Below are 17,628 nucleotides of genomic sequence, written 5' to 3' on the forward strand. Positions count from 1 at the left end.
GAATCAAAGTGCTTTCATTTAAAAGGAATGATTTTAATACTTACAAGTGTTTCAAAATATTGTTTCCGGCACAACTGACAATGAGCTAAGTAGTTAAAAAAGCTACATTGTAGGTATTTATAGGACATATCTTGATCTTATTGTGCTGTGTTTATATCAGGTGGGTTTGATGTCTTGGGTCGGTTTGTTAAATTTTATCTTTGAGATGAAACAAGCCTTCTTCAGAAGGTGCAAGGGATCATTGCTCAAGGCGTTATCTTTTTCTGGCAGACCTTTGTTATTTAAATATCTTTATATTTGTCACTAACGGTTGGTGAAACCCCTTCTCAAAAATACTTGAGTTCATTTAATCTAATTATTGATTAGTGTAGGAAATGGACAATGATACAATGTTTACATTTATTTTTTATTATTTTGAGTTGTTCTGATTTTTTAGTTAGAAGCTGTTGAAGTTCATACATACTACAGGCCAAAACCATAACAGGCTCTTTGCTGTTTGTTATCACTGGAAAAGATTCTTCTTCTGTGAAGCAAGAATATTTATTGGCAAAATCTTGAAAAGGGTCTGTTTCACCAGTGTTATATAAACTGGGTCTGGCAGAAGACTCTGTTTTTAAAAGACCCTTAAAAGAAATCCACAAAATATTGAACAGCCTTGGCATCCGGTCACAAAATCTCTTTATTTACTTATTTTTCAAGTCAAACTCGGCATGCAATAAATAATTGATCCCAATCTAACTTTTTTATTCACATCAAGGCTTTCTCCTTCGGTATCAGAGTTCCTTAGAACCAATGTTGTCTCTGAACCAAAGACAAATTGCATTTTGCTAGTCATCCCTTCTGAACACCTTTTCTTTGAAGATATTTTCTGACAGAAAACCGTTATATTTATTTTTCATGTCTTCTCCAATCCCCTACAATGACTATTTGACATTATACACTGTGGCAATCTTTCAAGTAGATTCTCGAATATTTAAGCTACCAATTATTCCTGTCACTTTTTCTATAGACACCACAATTCTCTTTCTCTTCACAGAATTTTACATTCTCATTTGAAAATTAACCCTTATAAAAGGCACTAACTTGTATAAATTCAAACCAAACCAGGTTAAGACACGGAAACCAGGAAACAACACTGAAGCGAACATAATACAAGGAAATCCTTTTATTGTTTGATGTATTTGGATTCTTTCCTGTAATATTTATGCAATAGTATTCTCATTTAATTTCAAAATAGTATTTATTTAACCTAGCTTATGTACATTTAATATATCTCTTCACTCTGAAATTGATTATTCTTCTGAAAGAGGAGCTTCTTATCACATACATAATTGTTTGTGGGATCCATGTTGACACACAAAGTTTAACTTGTACAAGTTGAATTATATTTACCAGTATTAGCCACTTTCATAGTTTTCTTCACAAAACTAACCATTACATCTGTGCAGGGGTGAGTTTTGATCCAAGCCTGGGCTACCAGGCGATGTACCCAGTCGGGCAGCTCGAGAGACGACCAGTGTTGGGCCGCTCCAACTCCACTCCCATGGCCGGTCCTCCATTGTCTCCTCAGAGTCAAGGTAAAAAATAAGGATTAAACTTTGATTATTTTTTACCGATTTTTAATAATTGGTAAACTTTCTAGTATTGGAAGTCAAATTCTTGATTACACTGTTAACACTATGCACTGGAAGATAGTATTTGTAATTTATCCTTGGAACTCGTATAGCCGGCTCTACCGGCTGTCGCCATTTTGTCGGAAGTGTGATTAATTTTTGCTGGATGCTCAGCTCATATGTCCAGCTGTACTGGCCAAGATATTATACGTCCATAGCTCCTAAGACCAGCATCACTGGCCACTACACATAGCAGTTATTTTCTAATATTCTCTTTGTTTTATAATGAATGTTGAGTGATGTTACCTATTGATCAGCTGTGTAATTAAAGTAATATTTAGCTAAAGCAGTAAATTTTACAGAATAACGCGTAATGGGCCTATACACTAAAGTGATAGAAATCTAGAAAATTTAACTAGGAGACTTATGCTAACTATTCTTGACTACACATAGGTATGTATTTTTAAAAGTTTTATTCAGCAAAAAAATGTAAAACAGTTCATGTTTGAGTATAACACAACTGTAAATGCCTACTTTATTTACATATCTTTCCAACAATATACGCATAAGAGTTAAATTTGTTTTCATTTCTTCTTTAACACGTTCGCTGCTAAAAAGTAAGTAATGTATGTTACTAGAGGCTAATATTTTTTATTAGTATTCACTTACCAATGTAGTTGTTGTGACACGGGTTGGTACAGAAAGGTCATCAAAAAAGAGCTGAATTTCACCATTTTGAAAATGTGCAGTAGATCTACCGCACAAGCTCCTGGGGCCAGTCTCTTTTCGAAGCGCGCACCGTTTTCCTTATTGTTTTTGAAAAAACAGACCACTAACGATTGTTTATAATAATACTGGGAACAAATCACTTAGTATAACTAAAAATATATTGATAAAAAACACTAAAAACTACTATTTACAACCCAACCATCCTCCCCAAGGTAAGCTTCATTAGTCATGGAATTGGACAAAGCAATGTGAGACACACAACCCAGGCTGTCCATCACATTCTAAACACTGCCACATCACGTATTTCTTTCTGCCATTTGCATAGCAAACTCTTTACTTCTCTTTCCACAAGCCACTTTTTCTGTAATCCATGAGGGTACATGGGGGACGCTGCGGCGCTTCAGAGGTCGAGGAAGCTCAGGAACATCAGGGAGTAGCTTGTCAATAACCTCCAGACGGAAGTCATACAATGGCATTTTGTTTTCTCCACTTGATGTGTGAACTTCGTTATAGAGATAGTGTGCATTCACTAACATCATCTGAATTACGTGGACAAAAATCTTCTTGTACCACCGCAGTGTTTTCCTTTCGCAAGGATAATATGACATCATTTGGTCACTGCGGTCCACGCCTTTCATAAAATGGTTGTATTGAACAATTGGTAGTGGTTTTAGTCTCTCCAAACCACCTCGATTAATTGAATTCACCATGTCATTTTCAAACTCAGTGGATATGTAAGAGACAACGCGTTTGTCTTTCCATTTGGCGACAACAACACTTTCAGCGTAGCGGGCGATGGTTTCACCCTTTTTTAGGGTTGCCGAGTTGACTTCAGGAGATATGTATTTTCTGTCCAGCCGAAGAGTTCCAGTGCAATATGTATTCCTACGGAGCAGGCTTGAGGCAAGAGTAAAACTATTATAATAGTTATCCATAAATAAACTGTGGCCACAATTGAGTTTCCCTTGCATCAGCTTCAATACAACGTTGGCTGCATGTCCCTTACCACTGTAATCATCTAAAACTCTGCAATACATAAAAAAACGAAGTATTAGGCCATGGGGGTCACACAAACTGTACAGTTTGATGCCGTACTTATGGCGTTTCCCTTTTATATATTGCCTAAAGTACAACCGTCCCCTCCATAAAACCATTCCCTCGTCAATGCACAACTTTTTTGAGGATAATAAATTGAATCCATTTTATTGTTGAAGTAGTCAATTAGAAACTGTACTTTAGAAGCTCTGTTGTTTGGGTTAGGGTACCTTTCAAAATTAATGCATCACAAAATAAGCATGAATTTGTCCCTGGCCATGAATTTGGGGAAGCACGTTGAAAACAGCTTACAAGTTTTCCAATAGTCTTGTATTTGGGGTAATTGCAATATTCCCATGTGCAGCAATAGGCCAATAAAACATTTGAGATCCTCTACGGTAATGTCTTTCCATTTATGGATTCGTGAGCCTGGGGTTGTAGTAGGTCCAGAGAATAACTCCAACGCGTATCTATTCATAGTAGCCACAATGCCCTCCAAAAAAATCACATCCACCAGCAACAAGAAAAAATTGATTGGGGTAATCTCATTAGGCAAAGGGAATAAACACTTTTCCTCTTTTGTAAATGGTACATCTTTCATACCTATAGTTTGAGGACTCCATTGTGGTGGTCTTACGTCATAGTCTGGGTCTTCAACCTCTGACTCATCAGTCTCGTATTGTTCATCGTCGAGGTCCGGAGCATAACCAGGGACACCAGGGTCGTCTTCATAATCAGAATCACTATTAGCCACAAACTGACGTCTATTCTGGATTCCACTAGTTCCAGGAGGCAAATCCATGTCTATTGTATTATAAGAATAACACTAAACACACAACAAAAACGGTAAAATTTGAAGTAGTCTAAAAACTAACCACAAAACGCTAACTGAGAACGGCGACCACAAAAATGCGGGAAAAGTATGTCCCCACGAGCGGCAAAACGGACAACCATACACAACGAGTGCTGAGAGCACACTGACTGGGTTACTAAACAATGGCGCTGTGCAGTAGATCTACGTCATGCGCGCCTGGCGCGAGGCAGTCGTGTAGTAGATCTACCGCACCCGCATTGAACATGTTAAACATTTTAAAGTACTACACAAATAACGTGGAGGATATTCAAAAATAATTCCGATCTGGGGAGGCAAACAACAAATATGGCCACCAAGCTGTCAATGAAAGTATGTACTGGCCATACGAGTTGCGAGGACAAACTACGGCAAAACTAATGCGAGCTGTCTACAACCTTGTGGCCAGTGCTGCTGGCCTTTCGAGCGCAAAGGGTTAAATGTTAGAAATTGATTAATTATTGTAACCAGTGCCAAAATAGTCCGATGACATTTGGGGCAATGTTTTGATATCACTGGTGACCACCAGCTGTTCCCTCTGACAAGATGAAGCAAATTGATATGGTCATATATTGTTTGCTACATTCACACGTTGTTTGAATTCCCATGAAGCAGGTTGAGAGGCCAGTACTATGCAAATCTGCTAAAGCCTGTTTGTACACTTTTACAATGCTCTAAGTTTCGCTCAGCAGTGCCCTCAGTTTTTATTGAAATTGAATGATTTCTTTATTGTTTTGTAGCTTTTTAGATTGGCTTTCAATTAGCGTGAATTTAAAGTGCATTATATATATAACGTATTTGGTAATTACTACAGAAAAATGTACAAATAATGGTCACTTTGTACAAAAAATCTGTACAAATAAATTTTCTTTTATCCATAGGAAATTGTTTTAACTGATCAAGCGGTGACATCTTACGATTGTAACGAAATTACATGAAATTTTTTTTGAAAAATAGATTGATAAAAATAATAATATGTAATATAAAAATAGGCTAAAATAACTAAACACAAACAGCCATGTCAAGGTCATGATTGATATGCTAACCTTAAAATTTATAATTTACAAAGATAGTTCTTATTTACTTCAAAACAAAACCATATCAGTCAAAACAAACTATAAAAGTGTGTCAATAAAGTTAAAAACAACTTTTTTGTAAATGTATCAATTTAACGGTTTTAGCCTTAAACTCAATGGTCTTATCAACAACACAGTGAGGATGTTTGTTTATTGAAAAGGTGTTGAGATCATTAATTTTCCATACACGGAAAACTGACTATAATTTTGGTTGTGATTTATAGAGGGAGGAGTGATTTAGAGGAGAAAATCTCTAACTGTTCAGTGACAAGTTGTCTATTGGTCACACTGTTCGATTTTTCGTGTTTCAGAAGTGGATAAAATGGAACAATGTACTCCAAAAGTATTTTTCATAGGACAAATATTTTGTAATATAAAAATATTACCTAGGAGTGTTTTAGTAATACTTGTAAAATAAAACAGATTCAACATGAATATTGTTTTCAATATATTACGCACCTTGCATCAATACTATGCATACATTCTTTTGGCAAATTTCAAGCTAATATTTAGAAAATATTTTTCCAAAACTGTTCTGTTGAAAGAATGTTTAAGGCAATCTCCAGGGCCGAGGAGAGTCTGCAGGCACTTGGACTGAATGATTCCAGGCATCAGCTCCTTATTACTTGATTACAACAAACCAGGAGAATTCTGTGTACATAACTTTTACTTGGCCTATCGTTAAAACAATCTTTGATTAGTGTGAGTCATTCTTACCATACAACATTTTACAAATTACTAAGTAGATATATTTGCAAACATTGTTACAATAACTGCTTAACCTATCATGAAAATACTATCACATTTAATATTATGTTGTTAATCAATATGCTATATATATATATATATATATATATATATATATATATATATATAAAAAACCAGGATTTTGTTTGTCTTGAACTTAGCAAAAACTAAATGTCTCAAAAATGTAGGAAAAAAACGATTATGCCAATGGCATGTAATATAACTAAACATCAAGAACGTACAAAGGTCATCCGGAAAGTTAAGTTGGTTTAGCAGTAACTATTTGAGCGAACAGCGCAATGTGCATGTGCGCCGATTCCCGGCATAATTGCATATGAAATGACCCCATTTGCAGTGAAATCATTGTAGAGTGATGTTTACTGTGTGAATTTAAGATGTTCAAAGCAATTTATCAACTCGCCAACTGCGAAATATGATCAGTCATCCAGTTATTGACAGAAGGAACATTCCAGTAACGGATATTCAGATAAGTGAAGTGTACAGTCCTATTGCGATGAGTTACAACAAACTGCGAAAGTGCGTGAGAACTTTCATAGATGGACAGGAAAATGTCAGTGATAATCCGCGATCTGGCCCGATCGTTAGTAATTACGGAAGATTTACCATTTCATCACTAGCATTGGAATTTCCAACCGTAAGTAAAACAATATTGCACAAAATTGTGTCTGAACATTTGAAATTTCACAAATTGTGCTCTCGTTTGGTTCTGAGGAACACAGGTGACGAGACACGGGTTTCTCATATAACTCCAGAAATGAGATGCGTCACTGGTTAAAGTCAAGGCCAAACAAACAATTTCAACACGCAAGTTATGGTGAACGTGTTTTGGGATAGACATGGAGTATTGTTAGTTTAGTAATTAGGAAGAACAATAAATGCAGCCGCTTATTACGATATTTTGACTAAACTTCGACATGCAATACAGAATAAGCGACGTGGCCTATTGACATCTTGAGATTTCCCTTAGTAAATAAATTGATCATATGAATGCTTGTTTTAGTGGAGGTTGAAATGGAAAGGCATCAAAATTGTTAACACGTTGACTGCGGCAGACACACTATTTAACCCTCCAACTGATGACCGATGGCACAGACATTCATCAATATCGCTTGTGAACTGATAATAAATACCAATTCATTTGATATAGTTTATATTCGTAATATTACTCGTTGTCAGCTGATATCGATCCAAATGCTGCATGGCATAGAGCTGACGTACTATGCAGCTAGTGACATATTGCACAGCCTTGACATTCTTTGTTGCTATTGCTGCTAGTTTATTATGTAGGTTCGTTGTTTATAATTGATTGTTTGTTGTGAAATGAAACATCAATTTGGATGCGTACTGCCAAAAATAGTAGTACATACGTTACATTTTTATCAAAAAACTTCTTTTGTGTTGTAAATAAGTGTATATATGTTATGATCTTGTTCACTTACAAAACTGTGTATATTTTTTACATTTACAGTATCTTGCTACCTCAAGTCATGTAAAAGTTATATGGAGTGAAACTTAGAAAACAAAAAATTGACAATATATTTTTTCTAACTTATATACAAATTAAAAAACATATTCTAGTAAGTGCATATTTGCATTATTGTACATTTTTCTCTGGTTTCTAACAAAAAATTGATATAAAACACTTAATACTTAGCATTTAGCACATATTTTTAAAAAATATGCTGCGCAAAGACAACAACCCGTGTATAATTCTGGGAGTTTCTTATTATCGGTCGGAGGGTTAAGTAGTCTCATAACACAAGACAAGATCAACTCGGTATAGAGTCGCAGTGAAGGTGTTAAATGATCAAATGATGAATTTTTCCGTAAATCATGCGCTTTTAGCTTTAACAATCATCAATCATTTAAAATGACTATAGTTATATCAGATCATTTCAGCATCAGCCAACAAGGGACAGTGATTGAAATTACTGATTATTATGTACATATGTGACTATTATTTATGTGTTAGACAGTTATATGTAAGTTTTTGTTTCATTTTTGTCAATATTGAATTATTAATAGAGTAATAACCTGTTGTGTAACTTGGTGTTTACAGGAGTCAGCCGGAAATACAGCAAAGAATTCCTATTAGAATGTTCAAACTCACATCATTCTCGAGCGCCTCCTCACAACTGGGATCAGATCACCCTGGAGTGTCCTGCGATCGCCAAGAAGGTACCTTACTACAGTTACTCGTACGACTACCTGCCCCCGTACACGTACTCAGACACCTGGTCCTATGTCAATCCTTACTCGTTTCCTTACTAACTTCTAATACACTGTCTCTTTTGTTTTTTATTATTGCTTTGCGGTGTGGTATTTACTTTGCATTATTATTTGTTTTTCTGTGTATTGCATACTTATGTTTTCCCAGCCTCTTTGTTGAATGTTTCTGATGTATATGATTTTAAAAGGGTATTTATAATGCTTGCATCCTGATAGATTGCCTTGGTGATTCAGTTTAACGTAAGAATTTAAATGCTTAGCTGTCAGTAGCCATGTTCAAATTATGAGTGATATTTTTACTGTAAAGACTTGTAATTGTGTAAGTCCCTTGTCATATGTTGTGTTTTTCTTTAAGGAATAATTAAATGTTACTTTAAATCCCAATTATGGCTTTTTATTTATTAATAATAAACAGTACTTGGGGTTATCATTATACTTAGTTATGCATGCCAATATATCAACAGAGCAATTTAGTTGTTCTAATTACTTGTTTTTGTTGTTTGTTAATTTTTCTAAACAGTCCTAGCAGTTGTAGCAATAGGCAATACTTTTTAAAATGCACAGTTTAAATTTGTTAATTAAAAAATTAAAAATACGGAAATTATTTTTTTTTATTAAAAACTGAGTATACTTAATTTCTTATATTTTAGTAGTATGTACAAGATGCAAATTCATTTCTTCACAATCTAGTTTGTAGTTTGAGAATTTATTGTCTAATATTGAAAAAAATTAGAGCCTTGAAGTTCTAGTTTGTTTATTTTTCTCACTTTACCCAAGTATTTTTGAAATAGTTATTATAATCTTTATTGAAATTAAATTCTTACTTAACGTTTATTTTATTTTATTCAGTAGTTGTAAGAAAGTGAAATGCATTATTTTATAAAATTCACAAAATCTTATCTGATTTGATTTTAAATAACATTTAGTAAATAAATAGACAATTTGATTTTAAAATATTCCATTCGCTTAAAAGGGAAGAAATTTATATTCTATGTGTCTTGTTAAATTATAAAACATTGATGTTACAATGATTCTTTAACCCTCTGGCTGCCATCATCTGATTGATCAAACCAGAGAGGTTCAGTTGAAGAATGCCAACACCCAACTGATTGGACGGCTGAAGTTCAGGTCAAACCACCGACATCCAATTGATCACCCATTCAAGAATAATATATCATAATATTTATTTATTGACTTTTAAAGTTTGTTCAACTGTTTTTTACTATTCTTGAATTTAAATAAGACTGTCTGTAAACAATTGTCAAGTTGGTAGTGGTGATTAACTTGTCACAGCTGTTTGTTTTTAGTTAAAGAAATTGATCTGTGTCCAATAGAGTGAGTACAGTTTAAGATGGCAATAGGAAATAAAACAACAAACTTTTACTAAATCAGCAAGAAAAGCGGCCATACTCTGTACCTTCTTAACATACGTTTTGAAAAGTGATGTGATCAAATGTATATTTATAAATATTTGTCTTTCAAATTAAAAAAATAAGTTATTGGAATTTTCTACTGTCTTTAAAAGAAAATACTATTGGTAGTGGGAAAATGGCTTCTGTTATCATACTACGTATTAACAGTTTTGCAGTAAGTTCTTACAATAATACATTTTTATAATGTAGTGCTTTGTAAAATATATATTTTTTTATGGATTTCTGAAATATTTAATATTGTTAAATGTCACACCTATATTGAATAATGATGCTTGTGAAAGACAAAAATATGATTTTAGTAACAATTTGTTGACGTACATCAATTTTTTATGTAAACAACTTTCTGTTTGGAATTACAAAATTATAAATTAACGTATTTAATATATAATGTTGTTTTTATTAACTCTATTCGATAACAAATATAATTATCTAAAAAAATAAATCATTAAATTTTCATAAAAACTAAGGATGGTACATAGCGAAAAGTAATGCGTCCAAACTTAAACCCATTGTGGATTGATTATCGTATGAGTTAATTTATGCATCAGCAGCAGAACAGTAATGCTGTGCTGCATTGAAACACCTTATCTATAGTATTATCATTAAAAGCATATAATAATACATGTAACCGATTCCGTAATATAGATACAAATTTTGCAACAATGCTTAAAAATGTTAATTGGTTTAATCCGGCTAACAAACTCATTTAAGCTATGTGCCAATATTATCTTTATACTAAGTTTAGTCTGAATGTTTTAAAAATTATGACAGTTATCGTATTCACAGTAACACATTACACTGGAAGAGCTCATACCCAGGCCTTTACACATACCAGTATTTCCGGACAATTTTACCTGGGCCCCATTACACTTGTACTGGAGTGGGTGGGCCTTGCCCGTACCTACATATATTAATTGTATACATTTTCAGATTGTGGTGGTTTGTGGTTAAGTATGATCTGTGAAAATACAAAATAAAAATCTGCAAGTGATTGCGATACTGTGAAAATTTACCTTATGGGAATTAAGTCTTGTCACCTAAATTATTAATATTTTTAATGTTTTTGGAAATTGTTGTTTTATAAAAAATAACTATTACGTCAAGTAAGTACTCTTAGAAATATAACATGTTTAAACTAAATTTAGAATCAATTAATATGATATAGAATGCATCAAATAACAGTAGTAAAACAGTTATATTTCTAGGGATTATAGCCCTTTTATTTAATAGTGTCTGCTGTGACCATAAAATTGCTTCTGTAACATGTTTGCATATTGTTTGTGCTGCTAATATTCGATCAGAGTTGCATGCTACTACTTAATCCTATGCCTGTTCTTACCATATCATGCCACAACATGAATCACGTCACCTAAAAATAAGGTAATTTCTATGTTTAAACCCCCTCCTTTCCTTGCAGGCTTGCTAGAGAACTGGTATGAACTGTATAGACTGTATATAACATAGTGTGTGATATAGAATAGACTCAGTGAGATTATAAACCTCTTTATTCCTGTAACCTTCGTTTCTGTAATTTGGCAACACTGGATTCCTTAAAATGAATCTGTCTGAGGTTGAAACAGTATTCAGTGGGTGCAAAATATCCTATTTGTGTATTTATTTTATGTCTCTTCATTAACACGTTCATGACGTTGGCTTATTTCCGGACTTTTTTTATTTACTGTTGAATTTTTCAATTACGAGTATAATAGCAAAAACCGTAATCATTTTATTTTTATATTAAAGCCTAATTATAATGAGAAATGTATGTAGGCTTCACAATTTTGCACATAAACAATTATTTCAATATGGTTTTTCAATTTTTCTCTGTGTATCTAGAGATACTAAAAAATTATCTGCCTCAATAATTATGCAATTATTGGCTGATGAGGTACAGTCTAAGGTATTAATTTAAGCGCGGGATCACATTTAACAAACCACCAAAACAGGTAAACAATAAAAACACAATGAGGAAATGCATAGCAACGTGTACCCCATCTGGCGCTAAATGTGCCTTACGAAAGCTTGGTGTGTACCTGATTCTTAAAACAAAAAAGGTGCACTGAAAGTTTTTATTTTTGGTAATAACTTGATAAAAATTGGTAAAAATTATGTTTAAAAATATAGCATTCTTTTAGTGTGTCTGGGTTTCATTGGGTGTCGGATATTTTAGTGATGACCCTGACATTTCTTAACAACAAAACCAAAGCAATATTTTGGTTTTGATTGTTCTTAAATTTTAAGGTCTTGAGAATATAAAACATGTTTTTTTACAAAAAAGAATAACAAAAATTGGCCAATGAATAACGCCATGACTTAACCCATTGCGGATCGTGAAAACGGCGCGCGCGCGGGCCTTAGAGTACGAATTAATCCGTATTACAACGCAGCACCCGCAGTGTTTGCAAGCCTACCTGCCTGCTTAGCGCGCTCGCTAATTAGGCCAGCGTATATAATTATACATGTTTTGTTTGTTTATGTTGTTATTTATGTTATATAAACATTATACAGATCATATTAGACAAGTATATTATACTAGAACAAATGTAAAAATACAGGTACATAACATTTTTACTAACGTTTATTGCGTGTTGTAGCTGTTTGATATAGGACGGATCAAACGTTGTACACAATAAAAAAATGTTCTAATAAAACTGTCAATTCAAGAAACGACTAATCTAATATTTACAAAATATTGAGACTGTCTTTGTCTTAGTAGTGGATTTTGGTGTGATAGTCACGGAAACAATTATACGCGTGATGGAATCGTCTCCATCCTCAATAACACTATCGATATCACTTTCATCACTTTCACTTTCTAATAATAGTCTATCTAATTCAGATGATCGTAAATTATCACCCATTTTATTTACGTACACGCACACGAGGCAAAGGAAAATCGAACGCCACGACTGTACGACTCGGACAAACAATTTGTCGCAAATAAAAACGTTATTGACCGATAACGAGGGGAGTATTTGTGGACAGGTACCAGAGATAAGATAGGAAGCCAGTCCAGGAAAACGGACTATAAATAATCTCCGAGACTTATAACAGCGATAAGCGTTCAAAACAAATGAGTCATCCGTACCACGTCATCCGCGTGAGGGTCACGTCATTGTGCTTTTGGTCCACGCCTCGCTCCGCGTCACCCTCACGTCGTTGATCCGCAATGGGTTAATAACTGTGTGCCAATTGTTAGAAGTGACTCAGTATTTGTGGATAACACCTCTAAATATACTTTCACGTATGACAAGTATTCCATAACAATGTGTGGCATTGAAGGGGTTAATACTACAACATGCAAAGTTAATGAAAATACATTATAGGAAGAGTGGATAGAAAAACTAATCCAATCCTATAAACATATATTCATTACTGTTTGGCACTATTCTTTTTTTTATTCTCTCCTTCATAAAGCCTATACATCTTGGTACAAATGTTTCATTATAAAATGTAGGTACGTACATAAGGGATTTTAGTGAGTGTGTTCATAACCTCACATCATTTTTACTTTCAGTGCTTAAATAGAACTGTCTGAGTTAAGCAAAGAAAAAGGTACAGGAAACTAAGTCAAGCAAGTACTATATTGTGATCCAAGACAAGAGTGTGCTTGACCAAAAACGCAATGAGTAAAATATAGTGAGTTTAGACATTTACCGGAAAAAAATCAATGATTTTCACATATAAGTGAGTGTTTCATTCAGTGAGGTATTTTTACTTATAAATTTAGACACTATTTTGACATTAAAACAGCAGTCTTCACGTTTCATTTTGTAAGTTTTTTAATGTTAGTGTTTGTTTTAGCTGCAATTAATATACCAGAGCATTCATTACTAATGACCTTACAGACAGTTTTTCATGGTCTAATCTAGTAGATATAACCTTGGATGAGCGACTACTGAACAATCCTTTCCTTGCAAGTAGCCTGCCTGCCCACGATAATGGTTCAAAAATCACATTTAAGCTGTTGTTCCTCAGTTTATGTTACTTTTTAGGCCTAACTTTGCCTAGTACAATGTCCATATAACTTGTGCCACTACTATACTGTTAGGTTTTTGTATATTTTGGCATTATTGTATCACAAACAGCCTGGTCATTTTGTAGCCTTGTAGTATGTACTTTCTGAGTAGATTTATTACTTTTTTTTACTAACCCTCACTGCCGTTCAATGGATATTTGTTTATTTTCATTCCTTAAATGCCAATCAATGGCTGCTGATTTGAACCGCCTGCTTAATCTCATTTGTTATAGTACGTAAACAATCGAGTATCAACATGATTCATATACCATTGGAAAGTTAAAGAGTTTCCGAACACAGCACTGTTTTTTTGTATTGTTCTATTACAGTATAGTAATTTTAGAATGACATTGCTGTTTTCGTCTTTACAGAAAAATTAGTACCACCCACATTTTTTGTTTTTGTATGTGTTTTATAATTAATTGTATAGCAAAATATTACTATGTCTATATATACATTTTTAAACTGGACTAAATTTGTGACCTCTTTAGGTTATTATAAAATTTTCACATATCCCAAAAACATTATTACAATAACATTTTTATCGGGTAAGTATCCCATTTTCTATTATATAAATTTGGATTTCTACCAACCATAAAAAATAAAAACCTATGTTTTCCAAATTATTTACTATTATAGTGTTCTCTAGTTTATTGTATATAACATGGTACCAAAAAGAGTTAGTTTTACAGATTATAACAATTTATAAACATTTTTACAAATTTATGTGTTTTGACTATAAAAACCACGCTTCGAGTACCACTTTCAGTTTTATTGCTGAAACTAATTTATTGGCACAAAAAGTCATAGGAAACTATAAATTTTTGAGCTTTAGGCTATCTTGCAATTTGAAATTTATTTACTGATCTATATTTTCTAGGCACACCGCCCCCTTTTTTTCACACGTAAAACACAAATATTTTCCCCATTCGCCGTAAAAAATTCAAATGAAAATTTTTATCCTAGTCACTTGTTTTAATTGTATTCTACTCTTGTGAACGAAATGATACCTAATACAGTTAGGTTTGCAGTCAATAATAATTTTTAACAGATTTTAGAAAGAAAGCTTTTGCAAAACTGGGAAAAAACGGCTTGGCATTTAAGGAAAATGCTAAGGGCAGTTGGAGGGTTAAATTAAGTTAATAGTTTCAGTGTATATTACAGTGAACCAGTTCATTTTTCTCTGAGTTAATTCCAGGCTGTGAACCATAACTCCCTGGCAGATTTGTCAATGCTTATCCCATGTACTCATCTCCTTTGTAACTGTGACTCATTTGGTGTGAATAATTTTATTAACATGTTTGTGTTTTTCTTCTAGTAGTAACTGAGCTTGGATGTGCAGCCCTGCTAAGCCTTACTTCCTAGCTTCGTAGCTTCACGATACATTTTAGATTCACTCGATACGAACTACACGAAAGATAATTTTTAAATTAAAAGCTATACAATAGTTCTAAATGTGTTATTCCACTATGGACAGATCTCTTTGCCTACTCAAATGAAGAATCTTTTAATTTGAGAAAATTATTCACTAGGTAAATTTCTTCAAGAAGGAAATTGTATACCAGTAATAGCATGATATATTCTTGTTCAAATATTATTTTTATACAATGAACTTTGTATCCAAAATTGTATGTAATATCTGCGTAGTTTTAACCATTTTATTTGTAAGACTAAAATGTTCTTGGATTGCTAAAGTTGTCATGTGTTTTTAATTCTTAAACATTGCGGACCATTTGTACCGATTTTGTTATTTGTACAAAATAAATTGGATTGTTTCAAGAGTTAGAATCTTTATACAGTCTTATAATTAATATTACAGGATGAATAGAAGTATTGAAGAGTGATTGTAATATACTACTCAGTACTTTTCATTATTTTAAGTGATATTGTATTAAATTATGCAATGAAACTAGCTGATTTTTTAAGCTTTTTAATATCAAAAATTGTTCTGAATGCACTCATGAAGTTATTTGTTAAGATTATGTTCTAACTGATGATTTTACAATGTTGTTACCAAATTTCAAGACACTGGACAGATGGATGTATTAATTGCTTTCACATATCATCTGATGTCCTCATAATTACTATTAACTACCTAAGTTCATACTAGGTAATAATAACTGGAGCTAAACTCAACATTCAAAAGTTCATACTGTTCCACATTTTGTAGAACCCCAGTCTTGACTACTTTCAACAACTTTTTAAGAACCTTGTGTTGTTTAGCCTACAAAAATTTATAAAGTTATAAGTTTCTCTATAAAAAGGGCAGTTTACAAATAATTTATTTTGGTCTATTGTAAATAGACCTTACTTACTAAATATATCTGATCATAATTGTAGGAACTAGTTTATCATCTATATTAATTTTTATTTGGTCCATTTTTATTTTGCATCCAAAGGTGTCTCAACACTTCTCCTTGTGTAAAACGCAATTATGCGTTGGATAAGTTCACTTTTTAATTATAACAAAAATTCTGTCAAACTAAAAATTTTTTGTGTAGAAAGATTTTTCTATCTTTAGTGGAGGTAATAACATGTAACTTAAATTATGGAAAAAATTAAATAATTATTTTTCCTTAACCCCTGAAGTAGTATACACCACATGTGCAGGTTAAAGGTTAAGCATTCATTTAACTAGCACTGCCACATACTTTCAAGCTATATAAGGAATCAATATTAATAAATTGCAAAACATTTATATGATTGTGAAGAAAAAGAAACATATTTATAATTATAACTGGCTTTAAAAAGTTTTTCTTGAATTAGTTTCCTCTATGGATCGAGTCTCAGGTGCTGATTAAAAGAGTTATTTATCATGGTCATCATCGTCTTTATAAAAAATTTTCAAGACAAACTATTATTTCTAAAATCAATGTGCAGTTTTTAATACAACATATTAATTGAATATGTTTTTAAACACTTAAGTTTAGGTATGAACATATAGAAAATATACTCTTAGTTATCTTTAAAAACTTAGTATATATATATATATATATATATATATATATATTATATATATATATATATATATATAGTATACATATATATATATATATGCATATATATACATACTGTTTTTTTTTAAAGAAACTGCAAATGTAAAAAATTTAAAATAACCTATTTTCTGTCTTTATGTATAAATTATGTCAACATGAATGGTTAGCCTAAAATACTGTGCCAGTAGAGTTTGTTTACTACTTCAATGGTTAATAAAGAAAGCTATAAATGTTACTTTAATGGCAAATATAAAATAAGAAAAATTGTAGGAATATAAAAAAAGACGTTATTGAGGGGGTTCTAATTGCCACTTACATAATATAATTTCATACTGTTTTCACAGTGCAGGAACATACTCAGAATACATTCCAGCAGGATAAAAATATCTCATTACATATTTGCTAATCCATGTAAAGTATACTCTTGTAATGTTATTGGTAACTCATTTTTCTTCAATCTACCTTAATCTCAAAATTCCAGGGGTGAATAATCCTCGCTGGGTACACTCTTTTTTATTTCCCACAGTACACTTGAGAATATTTACGTTCAATTCTGAAATTTGTAACGGTTTATAATAAGTAAAACACAAAAAGCAGAAAGTCAGCATGCAATGCATTGAGTTATGCTGTTGACCGTAACTTCATGCTGTCTTATCCATGAAGTATCAGGTTATGCTTATTAAGTGCTGCTTGTATAATTTAATCTCTAGTTTTAATCTCCAACCATGCAACTTTGTAATCTTAAACACAAAGATTGCTACAAACTGTAATATCAAGCCCACTTTCTACTTTACCGCTAACAGTATTTATTGAATCTGAATTGTACTTTAAGGATGAAAATTCCTTTTTTATACAGACCACTAAGGGACATTTGCCACCGC

General features: G+C 32.7%; 1 protein-coding gene across 9 annotated transcripts in view; it reads left to right on the forward strand.

Moving 5' to 3' along the window:
* The window catches only part of LOC124364793 (eukaryotic translation initiation factor 4E-binding protein Mextli), a 99,284-nt gene that overhangs the window by 70,334 nt on the left and 11,322 nt on the right, over positions 1–17,628 (forward strand). For 7 of the 9 annotated variants that reach the window (XM_046820548.1, XM_046820545.1, XM_046820549.1 and 4 more), the window contains 2 exons: positions 1,449–1,577; positions 8,131–8,249. In XM_046820548.1, coding sequence (XP_046676504.1) covers positions 1,449–1,577; positions 8,131–8,249 — 248 coding nt within the window. Of the gene's footprint in view, positions 1–1,448; positions 1,578–5,848; positions 5,985–8,130; positions 8,250–15,069; positions 15,664–17,628 lie in introns of those variants that run through there. The other 2 variants (XM_046820550.1, XM_046820552.1) reach the window with 2 other exon arrangements.

This window comes from Homalodisca vitripennis, chromosome 6 (assembly GCF_021130785.1).
Source record: "Homalodisca vitripennis isolate AUS2020 chromosome 6, UT_GWSS_2.1, whole genome shotgun sequence".
NCBI lineage: Eukaryota > Metazoa > Arthropoda > Insecta > Hemiptera > Cicadellidae > Homalodisca > Homalodisca vitripennis.